Source organism: Populus alba, chromosome 15 (genome assembly GCF_005239225.2).
Source record: "Populus alba chromosome 15, ASM523922v2, whole genome shotgun sequence".
NCBI lineage: Eukaryota > Viridiplantae > Streptophyta > Magnoliopsida > Malpighiales > Salicaceae > Populus > Populus alba.
Genome location: NC_133298.1, coordinates 4,591,154 through 4,613,133, shown reverse-complemented (window position 1 = coordinate 4,613,133; position 21,980 = coordinate 4,591,154). Strand labels below are relative to the sequence as shown.

Here is a 21,980-nt window from a genome sequence, read left to right as displayed (position 1 = left end):
TAAGTTTGAAACTAAAAGAAAAAACCTTAATTTCTATAAGGATCAAAGTGAAAAGAATCTTGATATCTTATTGTTCATTACTGCAGTAAATGACAAAACCCTTTAGTAAATGTTAATATAGTGAAAAGCATACTTCTTTATATTTTTATATATACTTAGAAAATTATATTGAGATCATAACTCGAATTAATCCGGCATGAATATTTTGACGAGTGAGATAGTGTTATGATAAGAGTTTTGAGAAATATTTCAGGTGTTATGTGCGCAGGCTGGATGATCTCGTGGATTGCCAAGTCAACCTTGCTGTTTCTGGTCAAGCTAATGCACCAAACTATAATTTTGTTTTCAGCTAACAGGACAAGTTTTGATGTATATTTTTTCAAGTTAATCTGGTAATTACTAGTGCTTTGACACCTGTTTTTATATAGTTTCATAGAAATTAAAATAAATAATTAACTACTTGATATTGTTTACCAGAATCTCGTTAAAAAGGTTTTTTTTTTTTTTTTTTTTTTTTTTTTTTAAGAAAAAGGATCTAATGATTTTCAAAATCACCACCGCTTTGGGTTAATACTTAATACTATCTTTTCGTAAATTGTCCAATGGAGTTTTTCGCCTCCTCATTATAGCACTAGAATTACAAACTTCTTGTCAACGAGCGTGTTTATATATATATGCCATGCTTGCACAAGAGAAGCGGAAGAAGATGACATTGAAAATCTTTTCATTGCTTGTTATTTTTCTAAGCAATCATCAGTTCTGGTGATTTGGTGCGTGAACAATGGATACTGGAGCAAGAGCAACCACACGACAGGAAAGCTTGCTAGATCTCTTCACCAATATATATGGATTGATCGATCGGCGACCATTTGGGCTATGAGAGATGAAACTATCCGTGAAGTACACGACAGACAGATACATTGTACAACTCAATTCTTTTGGTCACATGACTCCTGAAACTCAATTCATATATCATGTGACGTGGCCAGACATGGATCAAAAGAAGAAGAAAAAAACCCTAATTAGAGGTTAAACACAGAGTTCTCTGCAGGTAGAAAACAATTACTGAAAAACTTGAAAAAAAAGCACTAGAATTTGAGAAAATGTATCTGAGATGTGTCAGATATCAGCTGCATTCATAATAACCTGTTAGCTAAAACAAAATGTGCCTTGTTGTTCCTCCGTTTCCTCATCCATCCTATGCAAGTTGCGGTTGTTTTTTCAGCCAACCGCAGTTTAAAACGTGACTAGTCATGTATACACACACAAACATACAATTCTCTGACCATATGTAAAAACAAATAAGTAGACAATATTATGATAATATACCTTAGGAAAAAAACTTCCTTGCTATCCAGCCCGTGTCTTCCTTTTGCCTCGAAAAACTTGCAAGACCCCATCGGATCCTCCTGTTACAAGTGTGCATTGGTCTTCCCCCACTTGCCTCCAGCACACACTACTAACAAAGCCACTGCCACACCCATCCTTGCCCATTGGGCTAGACTCGTGAACCCATACTGGTTCACTCCATCTCTTGTCATACACAAAAACCTTATTGTTTTCTGATCCACACCCTAACAAGCCTCCATTCCTCCACACTGATAATCCAACAAAGTTCCGATTGTTGACGTGCCCGTGGTAGGTCCGAATTACGTTCGAATTGTCCGAATTCCATAGCTTCAAGCACCCATCAATGCTAGCAGATACTAAAGTAGCATTATCAAGAAATTTGATGTATGTCACGGTCTTCCTATGCCCATCAAGAACAAATACTGGGTCAGCCATCATTCGATGATCATACCCGTATACCTTGCTGTCAGCACATCCGATGGCTACTATTGGTCCACCAAATGGATTAAACTCCACGCAACAGACGGCACTGCGTCTCACGCTAGGTTGAACCGTAGCCACACATTCCCCACTCTCACTGCGCGTGTCCCACATTTGCATGGTTCCATCATCCGACCCGGATGCACCCATAGTCGGATCGCAATGTGAATAGTCCACACTCCAAACCCTTCGCCCGCCATGTTCATCGCGTTCAAAGATTGGTATTCTCCTCTCAAGATTATATTCCATCACCACCCCGTCGTAGTCTCCGGACCCCAGAACCCGACCGTCTGACCTGGGTTTCCATCGGAAACTACTAAGCTTAGCTGGGGTACAAATATAATAGTCACGAGCCCTGGCATGGTCTAAAAAAATAGTATCATGCACGTCTTGGCTAGTACTTTCATGTGGTAACAAAGACTCGAGACTATAAATCCTTATCTTTCTTGCTATTCCACCTGTGGCAATGATGCTATTCGTCTCGTCGAATTCGATCACCCCTAAAGCATCTGATATGGATGCAGTACTGTTGTTATCGTTGCTTGATGAAACTATTGTGGAGAGACTGAAATCCCATTCACACCTCGCTCTTTCTTCCTCCTCCTCCTCTATGGCCGTTTCCTTTTGTTTTCTTGTGTCTTGGTTTTGAGATTCTTGTGTGTGGTGATGACTATAAGGATGGTATTTACTGGAGAAGTTTTTCATTTTCCATTCAGGATATCTAGTGGAGATGTATATTTGGAGGTTTTGTCTTTGGCTTTTGGAACAATAAAAGGCTAGCTCCATGATCGCAACCTAAGATCTATAGTTGTATATGGATAACTAGAGACGTTGTTATTTGGCTTTTTTCATTTCTCTCCTCTCTTTTATTTATCATTATAAAATTCTTGGCTCTTTCCTCATATAAGATGCTCACTGTCGCCACAAATTAACTACAAGCAATGCCACTTAGGGAACTACGTGTCTTGTTTATTACTAGTTCATTGATTCACGTTCCAACAAACATGTTGGGTAAAGTTTTTAAAATATAAAAAGATATTAAGAACGTGAATAGTTTTTTAACTGTGTTATCAAATTTGATTTAATAGATTAATTTTAAAATCTTATAATTTAATTCTTTGTCTAACTTAAGTTTTAATGACAGTATATTTATATTTGAGTTTTGAATTATACAAATAGTAGAATTCAAATTAAAAATATCTTTTTCTTTAATTAACTCCTTACCACTTAGCTATCTTACCTGCTGGCTCACTGACTTTTTTAAAATCTTGCATTTCTAAGCCCAGCAATTTTTTTTTAAAGCTACTAAAGATGTTAATAGCCTCATTTTCTCCCCCCTCTTCCTTTAATCCAAACATCGCACGTAAATGTTTTAGTGTAAATTTCCAGATGAAAAGAGTGTATCAGAAGAAGGGAAAAGATCAAAATGGAAAGATTAATACAATTGAATTTGGATTTTCCAGGTCCTCCTCTATCCATACATTATTCTATGGGGACAGAGACCCTATTTTCTAGTCGTCATTCAAGTAGATAGGGAAGCAGAGAACTGGTGGTTGCCTCTGTGCCTCAGATTTAAGGAAGAATTGGTGTGTGGACACAGGCTGGTTCCCCTGTCCCCTCAACTACGTGGTTCCATGCAAACCTTTTGTCTCTCCCAACTCCTTTCCTTTTTCAGCCACATAGCAAATATCTCACGGCATGGTCCTTGTTAACTTTAACTAATCAATGAGATCCAATTGATAAAAATGACTTGAAAAAACCTCAAGTGGGGACTCAGGTACGAAACGACAACATACACGTCAAGCTTGCTTTTTCACAAAATTTATGCTACTGAAAGGATTACTCGACACCATTTGCAGCATCTTCTTCTTCTTCTTCTTCTTCTTCTTTTGTTTTCGGAGTCCTGGAGATATAAATAGTAAAGAGGCATTGAGTTGCATTGCATGATACATATTGGACCACTCGTATATATATGTATATATATAGTTAACTACCATTGACACGAAGGTTGAACAATGGTGGTCCAGATCCAATTTGTGGAATTGATGGCGAAAAACAGGTTGCTGGTTTGGCCAGCGATGCCTATAAAAGCAAGTTCTTATCCTTTTGTCTTTGATTTGTTTTAACATCAGATATTTGATGCAATAATGATTCTTTGTGGTCCAGGGAAGATGAAGATGGCTTGCAGGGCTCCAATTCGTTCTCGAATCTTTTAAGAATCAATTTACGCCACAAAATAATATTGAAATTTGGATCTATTTATCGATAGTGTTAAAAATGAAAAAAAAAAAAAAAAGTAGCTAGAGCAGACGACAAGTGATACAAAGTACAAATACACACGGATATTTCCTCTCGTGTTAAAGTAAAGATGTTTCTGGTTCATAGCTTCTGCAGCACACACATATATATATAAATTAATGGTGATATAAGCAGTGCAGTCTTGTCAATTCTGCCAATTACTCCTTTCTGCCTTGTATTATAATTAAAGCCTTCACATGCATTTGGACGTTAAAGACTGAATTCTAAATTTGGTAGGGTTTTTTTTTGGCTAAATTTATAATCAGATTTTAGGTATACCAATTTATTTACAGGAAATTCTTTCTCATGTTTTTTTATTAAATCCAGAAGCCAATTTATTACACAGGCCACTACCTTGAGATATTAATTTACGATATTATTTTTCTTTACTATATCAAATAAATAATATATATATATATATATATATATATATATATATATATTGACGTGGCCTAAAAATATTAGGCCTAATTAATGAGGAGGCTCCAAGAGTGATAAGCCCAAGTGATGTGGCCCATTACAGCAAAATCCACTGTAAGGATTCAAGTTGATCATTACAACACTTTGAAACTGTGATAGTTTTTTTTTTTTTTTTTATGTAGGTGTTCGGGTCAGCTTGCATGTACCACGACTAATCCCACGACTTACTAAACATCCTGCAAAAGTGAACATGTAAGACACCGCGGGGTGATAGGCGTGCACAGTAAGGTTTGAACCTAGGATGCAGAGGAAGGGAACGAGTCCCTTCAACCACTAGGTCAAGACCTCAAGTTCAACTGTGATAGTTTTTTTTTTAGTTCTTAATGTAACTGTAAGGAAAAACAATATTTGGTTAAATAAGTATTTTTAACTGGCTTTATAAATAATTTTTTTTAAATTTAATTTTGTAAATTTTAAAAAAATTAGTTCTTATTTTTTTTAATCTTATTTTATATACAAAAATTTATCTTTTAATTATTTTAATCAAATACATATTTTTTATAACCACAATTAAAAATATTTTTTTATATTGTATTGGTAAAAACTATTAAAATACAAAAACGCACACTTTGAGCATGCGAAGGGAAAAAGAATCATATAAAGAATCTGTTTGTTGGTAAGGAATTATTATGTCTGGAAAAAGAAAAAACATGGGCTGCCTCTATCTCTTTTGTATAACTTTTGTTATTTAAAACTGGATTATAAAAATATGTTTGAAAAGTATAATTGATGTTATTTTTTAAAATATTTTTTTATTTAGAAATATATTAAAATAATATTTTTTTATTTTTTAAAAATTATTTTAATATTGACATTCAAATGATCTAATAATGTTAAAAAAATATTAATTTAAAGAAAAAATATTTTTTTCTTAAAATTTTTAAAAATACAAAAACAAGATGTTTATTGCTAAAATTTTTTCAGCCTATGACAGTGGAAGTCCTTGGAAGCTGGGCCAAGAAGGAAAGGGTGCATGCCCTTGCAATCTAATTTTTACCCTACCCCACTCTCTCATATATATTTTGTGAGTAGAAGAATAAATAATTATTTTAAAAGTATTTTTTATTTAAAAAATTATTAAAATAATATATATATATATATATATTTATTTTTTTAAAATTATTTTTAACATTAATAAATAAAATAATATAAAAATATAAAAACATTAGTTTTATATTTTTCTTAAAATTTAAAAATACATCTTTTAAAACGATGCTCCATTCATCCCTTTGCTACGTTGACTGGGATAGCTTATAGTTATTTGTTCGGAAAATAAAAATAGAGACAATTGAAAAGTAGAAATCTCATTGTGTTTTGGTTACGAGAATAAATTCATTGTTTGTTTTTGTATTTTAAAAATATATTTTAAAAAATTAATTTATTTTATATTTTCAGATTATTTTAATATTTTGATATTAAAAATAATTTAAAAACATAAAATTATATTATTTTAATATATTTTTAAAATAAAAAATATTTTAAAAAACAATCTCAACTCCCAACCAAACTACCAACTATCCCCGCATAAATTCGCCTAGAAAAACCAGTGCAACATGATGGGTCAAACCGGACCTGAATAACCCAACGAAACCTGGGTAAGCCCTGATTTTTTTAAAAAAAATTAAAAAACCGTTGCCGTTTTGAATGAGGTATAAAAATCCCTTATTTTACAAAACAGCAGCCACACGGGGAGGACAAAAGAAATCTCCTATTCCCGGCTTCCCCTCCTCCCTTCTATTCAAGCTTCTTCTTCCTAATCCACGCGCAGAAGAGGACTGACATTCAATCCAAGCTTAGACTACACTCAATTTCAGGCAAGTTAGTCATGGCCATGGCCATGGCTCTTGTTTTTGTTTTTTGTTGCTTTGCACTTTATTGATCTAGTTTTCCTTGCCTTGAACTGCCTTGATTTGTTTGTTTATGCACGCTTGCATCTGTCACAATAACATCAAGTAAAGTCCATTCAAGATTATAATTTGTAGATGCATGCATTAATTCCTGAAGTGGTGATGCAAGGCAATTATACTAATAGCACGAATGATGAAAGAAACAACCTGCACATAGTTGAGCTCTTGATAAACTCTGCTTGAAAATTCGTCAATAAGAGCAACAACATTACTGGCAATAAAGTCGACATATTTGTTGATGAAAAATCCGGTAAAAGTCAAGTCCAATAGCTTCTTTGGTACCAAGGCGTTGCACCTCGATATCAACAATCTGTCAGGAATGCCTTTGGTACCAAGGCGCTGCTGCACCTCGGCATCAACAATCTGCCCGGAATGCGTAAGGTGAGCTTTGTAAACCTGGCCTAAACTGGCAGCTGTAATTGGAGGAGAAATGGACGAAAAAATGGAGTCGAGTGGGAGACCTGACTATCTTTCAATGCACGAAAGTGCTTCGGTGTCTGGGAATGTAGGCAAAACACCCTGTTTTTCCTTACGACTTTTATTGGCGTGTTTCCTTTCTTTAATTAGTAAAAGGTTACTACAGTGCGATTTTATCATTTTATTGGTTGCATAAGATTCTTTTAATCATATTTAGAATGTTTGGAGATTCAAATTCACCCTGTTCATCAACAACTTGATGATATTTTTTGGCATGCGGTTTTGTTCTACCTTTATCGGCTCACATATTTGTTCGATAGGTTGGCTGTGTTCTGATTTGAGCTGCTTCCCTTGCATCCAATCTGGTGCCATTTTATTTGGCTCCTTTGATCTGTTTACTAGGCTGCTAGAAACTGAAAAATAAACTGTTGGTATTCCATGTGTTTTGACGATTGATCTTTAGTGATTAGAAGCTGTAGGTGGTTCCAGTTGGTAAGTTCTTGATTTTGAATTTGAGTAATTAAGCTGTGTTTAAGCTTAATTGGTTGTTAATAATACATAATTAGTGATTTTAGGGGTTTTCATGTTGATAAACTTTAGGTCTTTTGGGTTTTAGTCAGTTGGTATTACTGTTGTAGCTAAAGCTAGCTTTTTTTTTTTGGTGGAAAATTAGGAAATTAGATTATTTTTAATTGAAATTAAAGGTAATTTAATTAAGTTTCGGGTCTTTTTTTGGGTCTTAGTTAGTATTTTGATTGCAACTAAAATTGGCTGAAAATTAAGGTTTTGTTTTTTGAGAGATGACTATGTTTTTTGATTTGTGTTAACTGAAAGTTTTTATTTTTGTTGTTGCTGTTGTTAGTGTGTGTTCTTTTGCTAGTGCTTTTATAGAGTCATGTTCTTTGTTTTGGATGCCCAACAGATCACAAAAACATTGCACTCAAATCTGGTTGGTGAAGTGTGAATTTTTTATTATATTGTGTAATCCCCTTTTTTTTTAATTATTATTATTACTGTGGGGGTTGAGAACATTTAGTATTGAAAAATTTGGTTAGGCCTGGCCCTAGAGAGCTACTTAGATTGTGGCCACCAAGGTTGGGTGCTTAATATGGGTGGCTGGAGGTTTAAGCTTAATCATCCTTCAGTTCCAGAATTTTTTTCCAAGGGCATGGGCAGTCCCAGGCTGTAGTTAACTCTCATTTGAGCTATTTGCTTGACATCTCATCAACATTGACTTCTGGAATCAGGAGATGTAAATTGGGTTTGGAGCATGAATAATGCAGACTTGAACAGTGTGGCAAACTCATGAGTTCTTCGGTGATATGTTTGTTGATTGTTGAGTTTGTACAGAGATGGGATTGTGGGCGATCGACTAGAGAGGGTTCATAAGGACAAAAGGTGGCGGTTTGGCTTTGTTTCTTTATGAAACGATTCTGTTTTAATCTGATACAAATTCTTTGAGGTGCTATAATGACATGATAGATATTGTGTAGGTTCACACAAAATACAGAAATTCAGCAGCTTAATCAAGTCTCCTACTTGTTTGAATCTGTTTGTTGGGTTTACTTTTATTTAATTTTTGCCTATATTAAGTTGTGGTTTGAGTAATGGGATGGTGAGTTGGATTTCTGTGGAGGCAGTGATTTTGTCTTGCCTGGACTAACCTAGATTCCTTTTCTTCCATTTTATGCCCAACTTATTCAGCCTTGTTAAATCCCAACTTGCAGGAGATGGTCACCCAACAATCTCAGGCGAAAAAGGCTAGTGTACCTTGATTGTGGCATGCCATGCTTTGTTCATGGCACATTAGATTTATGAATTATCCAGCTTGAATAAGAAATTGTCATAATTTCTCTCTATCCTACTTAAATTATTACAAATCCTAGCTTCCAATTGTGGGAAAACCCCCCTATTGATTTAGGACTCAGGAACCAAAAACAAAGAGCAAAAAAGCAATAGATGAAAGAGTCAAGCGAAGGGGAGAATGAATCAATTGCTCATGGTGGACCCATATACGTTCCCAATTTGGTGGGTCCTCTCACTACAGTTCCTGACTTCCAAGCTGCTCTTCTCAGTGAGCTTCAGGTTTATATTATTTATTTTTTCACACTTCCTTTTATGCACCATTATGGATCATTGACAACTCCCTGTTTAATTAAATAAGTTATTTGTAACATCCAATTATTGCAGAATTTGCAGTCTGAACTGTCTTTGGATTCTTCAGAACTCTGCGATGACATTGATCTTTCGTATGTTATCCTCTATCATCTACTTTATTGATTAAAACTTGATGATGTTCTTTTTTCTTAATGTTTTGTTGGTTTTTCTTCACTAAACTTTGTTTGCACAAATTGAATTGGTGTATGCAGGGTTGATGAGCTTAAAATTTTTAGTGAGGAAGAGTTGGTAGATATGGCCTTGAAAGAAGCTTTTAAGGTATGCTGCTTTTTATCTCTTTCTCCCCCCTTCTAATATCAATCTATTAATTTATGAGAAAATCAAACTTATATTTACTACTAATTTGGTTTGATAATTTGAAAATGAGCAATGCAACAGGATGGTGAGAATACTGGAAGTTCCCCAGAGCCATTTGTAGAACACTCAAATGCAAGGTTAGTGTAGGCATTTGTTCTTCTGCTTCTTGTTTCCTTAATCAAACATCCCTTTTTCACATGTGTGCAATATAAAATTTCATTGCTTTAGGTTCCTATTATCCATGTTTATGTCCTTTCAGGTTTATTATGGTACTGTTGAGATCAAATACCCTTAAGTCGCATGTTATGCATGCATGTATCTATATTCATTTACTGCTTAAATTAGTACTTGCTTTCACGCATCTCTCAAAGAGAAAGAGGGAGGAAACAGGAAATGGATGAAAAATCTGGGTTGGCTGTGTTTTTTTCCCATGTGCTAATGAGGAGTTAATTCTCATGAAAATATATGGAATTGGGACTCTCAAGGTAAAAGTGATCTTTCATTTAGTGTGACCAGGCTAAAAAAATCTTGCTGTCCATTTACAAGAACATGTCTATCAAAAGCAATTGGTTATATTTCATGTTTTACCTTGGATGAATGTTAGAAAAGTTGATATTGTCACAACATCATGGGATGTTATCTTTGTATTTGATGAATTGCTGCTGTGCTTATTGGTGATAGACAAGTCACACTGCTGCAAACAAAAGTAGTTGCATTAGGGCAATGTTGGAACATGATTGTTGTCAATGGCCAACCTCTTCTAGTTTGGGATTGGGTTAAGATTGATCGAGTTTAATCAACTTCTTTGTCTGCATCCTTCTGTTTTCCTCTTCTCCATGTATGAATCATAGGAATGTTAGGAAATATTGACCTGCCATTTGTTAAGCAAACATCTTTGATTTTTTTTTCTTTATTATTAAATCAGTTGAGTTTTTGTTTTCAGAAGAGAAGACGACCTTAGAATGTGCAGCAATAAAGATTCATGCTCACAAAGCTCTAGAAGCAGAAGGGACACTTCAGCTCCTCTGGAATTGTCAAATGGATCTCATTCTAGCACCAGTTGTAATAGAGCTACTATTAATAGCAACAATTCAAAGAATGGAAAGAGAAGAAAGTCCAATAAGCATGATGTTAATGTATGTCACACTCTCCTGTTCTATCATATCTATGTTTTACATCCCCGCTTGCAGCTAATGTGTTTTTTATTTGTTTAGACAATACCTAGGTTGGCGCACAATATCACCTTGAAATTTGAAAAAAACTATACATCAGGCCCTGACAAATCAAATCTTTTGCTTTTCCTCGTCTTAAATACTTGTTCTTATTAATGCTTCTGTCTGCTACTAAAAATATATAATCTTGTTTCTCTAATACTTGTTAGTTGCTTTGAGATTACACTTTCTTAGTAAAATCACACATAAGATTGAAAGAAACATGTTAAAAATATGCTAGTAATTTTCACATGCTCTCTTGTTTGGAATTAATTAGGTGAATTTAGTTAGATTAATGAAAGAAGCACAAAATTATTTACTCGATAACTGTATGAACAAAGATTAATTTTTGGTTTAATATTTTTTGAATTTCCCTCATCTTACAGGAACTAGTCATGCATTCTTATTCTATTATTTTATTTTATTTTTCTTCATGGCCAGGAGAGTTACCTGATGAAGGTGGATGATCTGGTTAAAATAAAACAAAAACAGGATCAAGACAAAGCAATGACTCGTCTGCATTCCTTCAAGTATGTTTTTGGATATATTTTTTATTTCCGCAACAATTGATGCTTTTCTGATTTTGCAATTATTATCATGCTTTTCTTAACTTGCACTTCTTATTACCTTTATTTTTGTCTCCTGTAGTTGCAAGATCAATTACAGTGGCATTACTTCTTTAAATAGAACCAACACAATGCAATCTCTCAGGTCTACAAATTTTGGAAAAAAGGTTCTCTTTAGAAGCGCCTATTTTGATTTTTATTGCATTTCCTCTCTAAATATGCACAGCTCATAGTGCATGCCACTATTCTGCTTGATTTAATATTGTACAATATGGTAAAGTTGACTTCGTTCAATTACACAACAGCCGAAGTCCTCAGACCTTCAAGAACACATAGCTGTGATGCTTCCAGAGGTTGTTATTTGCGTTGAGATTTACCACTGCATTCGTAAATGGTTTAAGGTATAACTTTGGCACTTGTTTTTCCCTCAAATTCTAACATAGTTGACATTTGCTTTTAACATTTTCATTTATATATTTCTTGTTCTGCATGATGAACTGGTTTTGTTAGATTTATTTGGTTTTGATACAACTTCTTTTATTCTCGTAATTCATGTTCTGCTAGGCCTTTATTCTTCCCTTTTCCATTTCCTTCGTTGATGTCATGTTTTGTTGCAGACTCAAGAGTTCTTGGTTCTAGGAGGACAAACCTTGACTGAAATGAGGGACAAGATTTATTGCTTGACAGACCAGATGATGCAGAAGGCAGGGCAGCATGATCCTTCAGGATATTTTCTTGTAGAAGTATGAACCTCTACGTATTCTAGTTTGATTTTATTACAAAGAAAGTTTTTCACTATATCTAATGATACACTGCATTTATGTAGGATGTATTTTGCAATGATTTGAGAGATACATCTGCTATAGATTATAGTGAACCTATAATTGATTGGCTTAGAAACAAAAAAGCTGATGCTTTTAGAAAGTGGGAGTGTATCATAAGTGGTGACTTGCAACAAAAGCAGAAAGCAGTTTTAGGCGAATCAACCACTCCTTGTTTGCCTCAATTCAGACGTCGCGACATGCAGAACACACGGTTTTGTGACTTGAGATTCCGTCTTGGTGCAGGATATCTTTACTGTCACCAGGTGCATTTTTTTCTCAATATGTTGCTCTGCTGGGTTCATGAACATGCAAGTTTTATCTTTTTATGCCGTATATTTACCTTTGTATGCTAACATTTGCACCTATCATTCTCTTTGCTAAAATTCTCAAGTTCCATTAGGGGTTGTGTGATTTCCATTACATATTTTGCTTGAGCTGATGGGTGGTACTGCATGTATATGTTAAGAGTTTCATGCAGACATCATCATGATATTCAACTTTTTGTCTGTCTTGGACAGGGGGATTGCAAGCATACAATTATATTCAGAGACATGAGGTTGATTCATCCTGATGATCTACAAAATCGTGTAGCGTATCCTATAGTCAGTTTTCAAATAAAATTTCGTACCCAGAAATGCATGGTATGCAAGGTTTATAGAGCTGTGAAGGTGACCGTTGATGACAAGTGGGCCCCAGATAACCCCTGCTATTTCTGCAATGATTGCTATTACCTTCTTCACCACTCTGAGAATGGCTCTCTACTGTACAGTGGGTTCTCAGCATATGATTATGTCCATGATTAATTACTCAAGGTCGAGGTGAGGTCTATGCTTCTGAATGCCTTAAGTTGCAGAGTTGTGGCAGCGACACCGATAGCATGCAACTGCAATGACAAGTGCATGATCTTATAAAGCTGAAGTTCATCATTATTAACTTGGAAGATGGAATGCTCTCTATACTGAAAGCGTTAACAAAACTGAACGTTTTGCTGGCTGCTTGATATCCGCGTTGGGTGCATTACTCTTCCAAAGTTTCCATGCCTTTTTGCAGCCCAAGCTTGCTGGAGGTAGCAACCTCAGCTTTAAGTAAGAAAGCAAGACTGTGCAGATTAAACCACAACTGTAAATTTTGTAAAACATGAAGGGTGTGGTGTTATTTAAATTTTGAATTTCTTATTTTTAGCTTAAAATAAAAAATTATTTTATGTTTTTGTTTTGATATTAAAAATAATTTTATTTGTAAGCAAAAAAATATTTTCAACCGTCATTACTATAACATATATTAACACATGAGGTGTGAAGGAAAGCTTTTCAAAACCATTTCTTTAGAAAATTATATATTATATTTTATACCATTCTTGATGCAACCTCATATTCAAGGTTCATATCTAAGAGTAAATTACAGGAAATTTTGTTTTTTTTTTTATGAATACAGTGATTTGGGTAAAAGGGAGACTTGGAGTATCTTGATTTGTAGTTCAATCATGAGCATGTATGTATGGCATTGTATCCAACTGGATTCAGTAATGGTCAGTCCATCCTTTTTCTGTTTCGTGAACTGTTATGTGTAACAGTGGTCGGAAAATGGAAAATTGGATCGGATTTTTCAACATCTAGTCATAAAATAGAAAATTAAGTCCAGTTATACTGAAAGCAACTGTTTTCCGGTTCTTACCCAACGCAAATGATAATTTCCCAGTTGTGATCCTTGGCAGGCCCAAGTTCAATACAAAGAGAAACTCTGTTTTCGTTTTGCCATCAGATCAGAATGTCTGAAACATAAAGAGAAACTTCATTGTTTCTAGCCGTCGATTATCTAGGAAAGGATACAACAAAAAGCGCGCCAATTCAACGAAAAAACCCCTTCACCTTCACCTTCTCCTCCTCCTCCACCACAAACCTCCACCACCATGGGCAAACAAAAACAACAAATAATTTCCCGTTTTTTCGCTCCCAAATCAAAACCCACCACCACTAGTCCACCACCATCACCACCACAAACAGCCCCTTCGTCATCCTCCTCTCCAAAAATCACAACAACAGTCGCCTTCTCTCCATCAAAACGCAATCTTCTTTCTACTCGCTTAACTTCCACACCAAAAAGACCTAAACTTTCACCTCACACACAAAACCCGCTTCCCTCTTTACACAAAAAATTCGTCGACAAACTCTTAGAACCTCAAAGCCCACAAACCCCACAACCTCAAAACACTCAAAAGTTCACTCCTCTAGAACAACAAGTAGTTGACTTGAAACAAAGGTACCCCGATGTTCTTTTAATGATTGAAGTTGGTTACAAGTTTCGATTTTTCGGTGAAGACGCCGAGATTGCTGCTAGAGTTTTAGGTATTTATGCACATAAAGATCATAACTTTATGACCGCTAGCGTTCCAACTTTCCGATTAAATGTCCATGTGAGAAGGTTAGTCAGTGAAGGTTATAAAGTTGGGGTTGTTAAACAGACTGAGACTGCGGCTATTAAGGCACATGGAGAGAATAAAAGTGGGCCATTTTGTAGAGGCTTATCGGCATTGTATACGAAAGCTACCTTGGAGGCTGCGGAGAATGTGGGAGGGGGAGAGGAGGGGTGTGGTGGTGAGAGTAATTATTTGTGTTGTGTAGTGGAGAAGGGTTTGGACTGTGGGGTTGAGGGTGGGGTTTTTGATGTGAGAGTTGGTGTTGTTGCGGTTGAGATTTCCACAGGGGATGTTGTTTATGGAGAGTTTAATGATGGGTTTATGAGGAGTGGGCTGGAAGCTTTTGTTTTGAGCCTGGCTCCTGCTGAATTGCTTCTTGGTGATCCACTTTCGAAACAAACAGAGAAGGTAGTTTCTAGTTATGTTAGAATTAGAACGTGTTGTATGCAACAACTGGAGAAAAGTATAAGAAAAGATGTTTTCTTTCAATTTTGAAATGTGAGATGATTATGCAATTCTTGAATTTGCTGTTAAATGTGATGCATGGTCTGTTGCTTTAGCTGCATATAATGAGGACGCAGGCCAACTGTTTGTTAAAAATGAACATGGAAAAGATTTTTTCCATATATCAAAATTTCATAAAGCAATTGCAATAAAAATAAAGCAGTCTGATAGCATGGGCCTGTTTATTATCAGTTGCTACTGGCATATTCTGGACCTTCCTCAAATGTTCGTGTGGAGCGTGTCTCGCGAGATTGTTTCAGTGATGGTGGTGCACTTGCTGATGTGATGTCTTTATATGAGAATATGATTGAAGATAATCTAGGAGATAATGAAAAGCAAATGACAGAGGCCAAAGAACAGGGGTCTTGTCACCTAGCAATTCAGGTTTGATATTTCTTAATTTTTTAAATGCGGAGTAAGAATATATTTGTCTATACTTAGCCATTGTTATCTTCTTGAACTTCTTTTTTGGGTCATGAAGGGAGTAATAAAAATGCCTGATTTGGCTGTGGAAGCATTGGCCTTAACTGTTCGCCACCTGAAACAATTTGGATTTGATAGAATGTTATGCCTTGGAGCATCTTTTCGGCCCTTCTCAAGCAACATGGAGATGAATCTTTCAGCCAATACACTCCAGCAATTAGAGGTAATTGATATGCTGAGAAACTAAGAAAGTATTGGTTTGCTTAACTGCAAGTGGTTGTCAATGAAGGTCCACGGCACACTCTTACTAGTAACCCTCCTTCCAGGATTTTGTTATCAACTCATGGCATATGGCAGGGAGGGTTTGTGAAATAAAACTAGCTCCCTCCTTCGAATAATTTTATCTATTGTGCTCTTAAGGTTGAAACACGATCAAGATCCTGAAAAAGAGTGTATTGGGGATCGATTTTTATCATGTGATTTTCTTCCACGATTCCATCCTTTTTAGTGTCTGAAAAGGACAATGTTGTGGAAAATAGAGAAATGATTTTTGACTAGTCATAGCTAATTGAAGAATTTGTGGAACTAACTTATAGTTTTTAGGAACTTGACTACATTCTTGTAAATTCAGTTTGCAGTTTTTTGTAAAACTAATGCATAAACAATCTATCATAATAAATGGAACCTTGATCATTTTTTAAGTTCATTTTTTGCTCATTCAAGTCTTTCTTATTCTCTGTTTAGACTTTGTTTGTGCTAAAAAGATGGAGGTATCACCATGTTCAGGTTTTGAGAAATAACTCAGATGGGTCTGAGTCTGGTTCCTTGCTGCATATCATGAATCATACTCTTACAATATATGGTTCAAGGCTACTCAGACATTGGGTATGGGCTGTTTTTAACTTGATATATAATTTCAACTATGGTTATAGTCACTATGCAATTTTTGAGTTTGATTCATGATGCAGGTGACTCACCCTTTATGTGATAGAAACATGATATCCGCTCGTCTTGATGCTGTTTCTGAGATTGCAGAATGCATGGGATCGTATAAAGATTCTCAGTGTGTAAGCGAACTTGACGAGGATGATTTGGAAGTAGCAATTGTACAACCTGACTTGTATTATCTGCTTTCTGTTGTTTTGACTGCTTTGGGAAGATCACCTGATATTGAACGTGGAATAACAAGAATTTTCCATCGGACTGCAACTGCATCTGAAGTAACTATTGACACATCACTTGTCATATATGCTCTTATTTATACAATAATTTGTGACTAGTTTCTGCTTATGTTCTTAATTATGTACCTTACTTATCTTTCTTCATTCTCATCTCCCATTTGCTGTGCTTGTGTGGCTATGGGTGACTGAGTAGCACTAGCTGCATCTCAGATATTCATGCGAGTTTAGTTTTTGATCTAACAATTGTTTGTACCAATTTTTCATGCTTACTGCTTTGCTGCTAACAGATTTAAATGACTGAATGACAGTTTATTGCAGTTTTTCAAGCTATATTAGCTGCTGGAAAACGACTTAAGCGACTTTGCATTCAAGAGGAGCATAATTATGACGGGGTGGGATCAATGACTGTGAAGTCAGTTCTTTTGAAAAGACTGATTTTGGCTGCTTCATCCTCAAGTGTAGTTGGTAATGCTGCAAAACTATTGTCTACTCTAAACAAAGAAGCAGCTGAACAAGGTGACCTGACAAACTTGATCATTATTTCTGATGACCAATTTCCAGAGGTTTGTACTTTTTTCCGAAGTTCTTCACCTTCTGAATTTCATCACTATTGGGATTTATTTAGGCTGATATAAAATTTAAAATTCTTTCTGAATCCAACTCTTCATCCACAGGTTGCAAGAGCTCGGGAAGCTGTTCAATTTGCAAAGGAGAAATTGGATTCTTTAATTGGTTTGTATCGCAAACAACTTCAGATGCGCAACTTGGAATTCATGAGTGTGTCTGGAACCACACATCTGATAGAGGTAGCCCAGCCAATACATTCTGGGAATAAAGAAATGTATTTTATTTTGTTAAAGAAACGCAATATTTACATATCTATGCCAAATTAGATTTCTTTTAGTATGGAGCTCTTGGATTTTATTGGCAGTAACTTCCTGTTCTTAAATTGACCTCTTATTATGTAAAATCGAGCATAATTGTTTTGGGCTGTATGTTTGGCATGCACCCCTGGCCCTTTTTCCAGTTGCAGAATTGCATTTTTCAGAAGTCAACAACTTGACTGCTTATGTTATCTTATCTACAATATTATTTGTTAGCTGGCTAATTTGATCTAGTTTTAACTGCAGTTGCCCTTGGATTTCAAGGTGCCATTAAATTGGGTCAAGGTAAACAGTACCAAGAAAATGATTCGGTATCACCCGCCTGAAGTTTTGACTGCCTTAGACCAGCTATTACTCGCTAACGAGGAGCTCATGATTGTCTCTCGAGCTGCCTGGGATAGCTTTCTAAGGGGTTTTGGTATATATTATGCTGAGTTCCGAGGTGCTGTTCAAGCTCTTGCCACTTTGGATTGTTTGTTCTCGTTTGCTACTCTTTTGAAAAATAAGGTACATCCTTGAAGAATCAAAGAGTTTGCTTCAATTTCTGATTAGTTTGAAGTTGTGTGATTGTTTTTTTTGGCAGAATTATGTCCGGCCCATGTTTGTGGATGACAGTGAACCTCTTCAGATAAACATTTGCTCTGGTCGCCATCCTGTATGTATTTTCATGCAAAATCTATTTAATATTCTATGTCTTGAATTTATGAGGTCCAATATTTTGCTTGTTGAACTTAATCTGTTGTGTGTATTATATGATAGCTTTAAAGTTATTGGGAGCTACTTGCTGATTACTTACCTATCTTAACCAGGTCTTGGAGACAATTTTACAAGACAATTTTGTCCCGAATGACACAAATTTGTGTGCAGATAAAGAGTATTGCCAGATTGTTACTGGACCCAATATGGGAGGAAAAAGTTGCTACATTCGCCAGGTTGCTCTTATTGCCTTGATGGCTCAGGTAGAATTGCACTCTCCTACGTTCTTTTCTTATCTGTAAGTTGTTAGGGTGGCTGGATGCTTCCTGATTGCTATGCACATTCAGTTGTATTCTTTGCTGAACTCTTGCTAGTACTTTCATATTTTCTGGATACCTCAGTTAACTCCATCATTTTAGAACTTCATAATTAATTAATATGCATCCTTGTCTCCTAGCTTTATCTTTCATGAAACCCTGAAGTTTCTGATTGTTAAATTGTTGAAGCCACCTTTTCCTCTTTCTTGCTTTTGTTGGACAAAATGAAAGTCGCATGACCATTCATTCAAAGGTGCCCTCTGATCCCCCTAGGTTGGTTCCTTTGTACCAGCATTGTCAGCAAAACTGCATGTGTTAGATGGCATCTACACCCGAATGGGGGCTTCTGACAGTATTCAACAAGGGAGAAGTACCTTTCTGGAAGAGCTGAGTGAGGCTTCTCATATACTCCGCAAATGCACAGCACAGTCACTGGTAATCATAGATGAGCTTGGTAGAGGCACAAGCACATATGATGGTGAAGCTATTGCTTATGCTACATTATACCATCTACTGGATCAGAAAAGATGCATGGTCTTATTTGTAACCCACTACCCTAAAATTGCTGAGATTAAAACTGAATTTCCAGGCTCTGTGGGGGCATACCATGTTTCATATTTGACCTCAGAAAAAAGCAAGGTTGCCATTGAGTCAACATGTGATACTGAAGATGTCACTTACCTTTACAAGCTGGTGCCCGGTGTTTCAGAGAAGAGTTTTGGATTTAAGGTTGCTCAACTTGCTGAGGTATTCTCTCTCTCTAACTCATGCCCACACACACATGGAATCTGGTGTAAACTGAAAGGAAAATTTCTTGGCAGTTCTAGTTGAACTTATAAACTGCAAGTTCTATGATGAAAAAAAGGGTAGTTTCTTTGAAATTTGAGATTTTTGTTTTTTCAGTTAGTCACTTTTTATGATTCTGATGTTAATGTGACTTGGGTACTCTTCTCTCCAATGCAGCTACCTCCATCATGTATCAGAAGGGCCACTATCATGGCTGCAAGGCTGGAAGCTGTGTTAAGCAGCAGATTGGGAAATGAACAGTTGCTGGAAACTCTGCCAGTTCAGCAACAAGAAGAGGCACAGGAGAACATGTTGAGATCTGATGGAAGAATCGAGAAGTCAGAAGACTCAACTGCTGCTTATAGGGAATTCTTTTCAAACTTGAAGTCTGCAATGTTTGATGATGATGTTGCAAGAAGCTCCCAGTTTTTGGAGAAAGCAAGGAGCATCGCAAAGGAATTCTTAGCGAAGTAAAGATGGAATTAGCTAACCTCAGTATTTTTTTCCTCGCCCTTTCTCCATTCTTGAGAACACAACCTCATTTGCCAGTTTGTACCAGATTCCGGGATTCCTCCCTGTACCCTGTTGCTGGCAATAGCATTGTTCTTGAAATTTTCACTTTGGTTAAGTTCAGTTGCATTGGTAACCAGATAATGCATGTACACGTGATGCTGCAATCAGCTTTGGCTTGTGGTTTTTTTGATAAATGGTAGATTCTGAGAGCCAGATAGCATGTACAGTATGTGATGCGGCAATTATGTAGTGATGGCAGCAGAGTTGAAACTGAATTTCTTGCGTTGTGTAAAAAGAATTTTGTATATTTTGATAGTCTACGTTTTTCTTACGAAAATTGAAAGTGTAACCACATTGATCATATCTCCTACGTCTTGTCCATCTCATATTTTGAAAACCACGGAGGTTTTGGTTAATACACAAGCTTTAACTCTCAAGTAGTGTTTGCTAAGAGGAATGAATAGGGAGAAGGATGGATGGGTTAAGTAATGGCTAACAAAGAAGAGAGACGGATGACTGTTAATTCATTCAAATTTGAGAGTAATGAAAAGTTACGAAGGAGGGATATGATAAGAGTTTTCTATTCAAATTAGATGGATTGAAGATTACAAATGAAGAATTGAAAGGACCTTTCATTAGGTTTCCATTATCAACTCTTGTCAAATTGAGTGAACATCCAATCCTTCATTTTCTGTTCCTCCATTTGTTCTTCATAGAGATGAAAAGAATACCAAAGGAAGTCACATTCTTCATAATGGAATGGAAGTCCTTCCTAACAGTACCTTTGCTTATTCCCAGTGGCAACCCAAAGAATTTGACGCCGGCCCGTTTGAAGCTGGTCGCAGCACCGCAATCTTGGGCTCTTGCAATGGCTTGATTTGCATTCTAAAATCTGACGGCCGCAGCAGAGGCAGGTACTTCACCGTGAGGAACCCGTCAATAAATGGAGAAAAAACCCCCAAGGGTTGCGCCTATTAAGGTTGCAGGGAATCCAATGACATCCTTGAAGTGAACATGCATTTGGACATGATTCAATCAACGATGAATACAAGGTTTTGAGAATTGCACGGTTGCCTAAAATGTTTCATGGTTGTAGCATTGAAGTAGTTTATAGCTTGAAGACTAATTCATGGAGAGCAATTGTTCCACCTATCCAGAATCCCCGAAGATATGTGCTGTTTATGAAGCTTTTCCTTGGTTGTTCATCATGAAGCATGAATAAAAAACGGTAGCATTTGATATTCAAAGGGAAGAGTTTTGCACAACGCCATGGCCGAACTTAGGGGATCCTGGTCATTCCTATTGGAGAGTAGGTGTCTTGAGACAATGCCTTTGCTTGGCTTCTTCTCGTCAAAGTAACTTTGACATATGGAATGGAGGATTCATGGGTCAAAATGTTTTCACTCATGTGGTATTTTTCTTGAGAAGGCTACATAAATATAAATCCGATGTCCTTAGCAACATGTTCACAAAGGATAAAGATGATCATGACAACTGACAAGGATCTCTTGGACAAACTTACATGGTATGATCAGAAGAGGGGAAAGTATGAACTTGTTAGAATTCCTCATCGTCTAAGAGAATCAAAACTTGTAAGCCTTGTACCCAGGCGAAATGAATGACAAGAAGAAGGGATGAATAGCCTGTAAGATTAAAATCCCTTGAGGTCTTTAACTATTACTTTTATTCTTTTGATTTATGCATACAATGGCATGTCCGCTCATCAATCAAAGAAAAAAAGCATGGCATCTCAGATTGTCTTAATTATAAGACATAATTAAACAGTCCCTCTTACCAGGAAGCTTCTTCAAAGGTACCAACGGATGTAAGTGGATAAAATGGTGAAGCAAGTCATAACCTTCTTCTGCTCTGGCCTTCAGAACAGCACATCATATATTCAAAGTTTAGATTGCATTGATCACAGTGGTAGCGAAACTCCTATCCAAGCTCTAAACCATAGGAAATGCTTACAAAGTGTTCCTCTTCACCACTAGGACTTGCTCTTAAGATGACAGGGTGTGGATGGTAGGGATTTTGAAACGTTCACAGCAACTCTGCAAAATAGACGCAGCTTGAAGTCGCATGACTTGTAATCACACTCGTACGTCATACATAAGATTATGATCCCAAACTCCGGAGCATCCATCACAGATGAAACTGAAGTCTCTTCGGAACCTCAAAGGATGTTTGTGGCTGAAATGGTTGATCTCTAAATATCCGAACTTCCCCAGCCAGCAAAAGATTAGAGTGAT

At 36.3% G+C, this 21,980-nt stretch overlaps 3 protein-coding genes across 10 annotated transcripts; 2 read left to right on the top strand and 1 right to left on the bottom strand.

Annotated features, from left to right (window-relative positions):
- Window positions 1-680: 680 nt before the first annotated feature.
- On the bottom strand, window positions 681-2,707 carry LOC118056246 (WD repeat-containing protein RUP2). Of its 3 annotated transcripts, none has more exons than XM_035068400.2 (2): window positions 1,330-2,707; window positions 681-959 (listed from the first exon to the last, which is right to left on the bottom strand). In XM_035068400.2, the coding sequence occupies exon 1, from the start codon at window positions 2,614-2,616 to the stop codon at window positions 1,351-1,353; it is 1,266 nt and encodes a 421-aa protein (XP_034924291.1). In that variant the 5' UTR covers window positions 2,617-2,707; the 3' UTR covers window positions 681-959; window positions 1,330-1,350. The 3 variants fall into 3 exon arrangements, with proteins under 3 accessions (XP_034924291.1, XP_034924290.1, XP_034924293.1); XM_035068399.2 differs by having other exon boundaries at window positions 681-953; XM_035068402.2 differs by lacking the exon at window positions 681-959 and adding an exon at window positions 997-1,198.
- A 3,566-nt stretch (window positions 2,708-6,273) lies between these two features.
- Window positions 6,274-13,218, top strand: LOC118056245 (snRNA-activating protein complex subunit). Of its 5 annotated transcripts, none has more exons than XM_073404784.1 (12): window positions 6,274-6,422; window positions 8,637-9,017; window positions 9,123-9,181; window positions 9,302-9,368; window positions 9,489-9,544; window positions 10,351-10,543; window positions 11,060-11,148; window positions 11,267-11,351; window positions 11,490-11,585; window positions 11,802-11,927; window positions 12,011-12,271; window positions 12,527-13,218. In XM_073404784.1, exons 2-12 carry the CDS (start codon window positions 8,892-8,894, stop codon window positions 12,809-12,811), a joined length of 1,443 nt encoding a protein of 480 aa, XP_073260885.1. In that variant the 5' UTR covers window positions 6,274-6,422; window positions 8,637-8,891; the 3' UTR covers window positions 12,812-13,218. The 5 variants fall into 5 exon arrangements, with proteins under 5 accessions (XP_073260885.1, XP_034924289.1, XP_073260887.1 ...); XM_035068398.2 differs by having other exon boundaries at window positions 6,278-8,330; window positions 8,660-9,017; XM_073404785.1 differs by having other exon boundaries at window positions 6,286-6,422; window positions 8,854-9,017.
- Window positions 13,219-13,365: 147 nt separating this feature from the next.
- LOC118056243 (DNA mismatch repair protein MSH3) lies at window positions 13,366-20,065 on the top strand. Of its 2 annotated transcripts, none has more exons than XM_035068396.2 (12): window positions 13,366-14,832; window positions 15,121-15,312; window positions 15,410-15,574; window positions 16,138-16,236; window positions 16,320-16,571; window positions 16,841-17,095; window positions 17,207-17,338; window positions 17,663-17,923; window positions 18,000-18,071; window positions 18,226-18,375; window positions 18,703-19,176; window positions 19,393-20,065. In XM_035068396.2, the coding sequence occupies exons 1-12, from the start codon at window positions 13,918-13,920 to the stop codon at window positions 19,687-19,689; spliced, it is 3,264 nt and encodes a 1,087-aa protein (XP_034924287.1). In that variant the 5' UTR covers window positions 13,366-13,917; the 3' UTR covers window positions 19,690-20,065. The 2 variants fall into 2 exon arrangements, with proteins under 2 accessions (XP_034924287.1, XP_034924286.1); XM_035068395.2 differs by having other exon boundaries at window positions 16,096-16,236.
- Window positions 20,066-21,980: the final 1,915 nt, after the last annotated feature.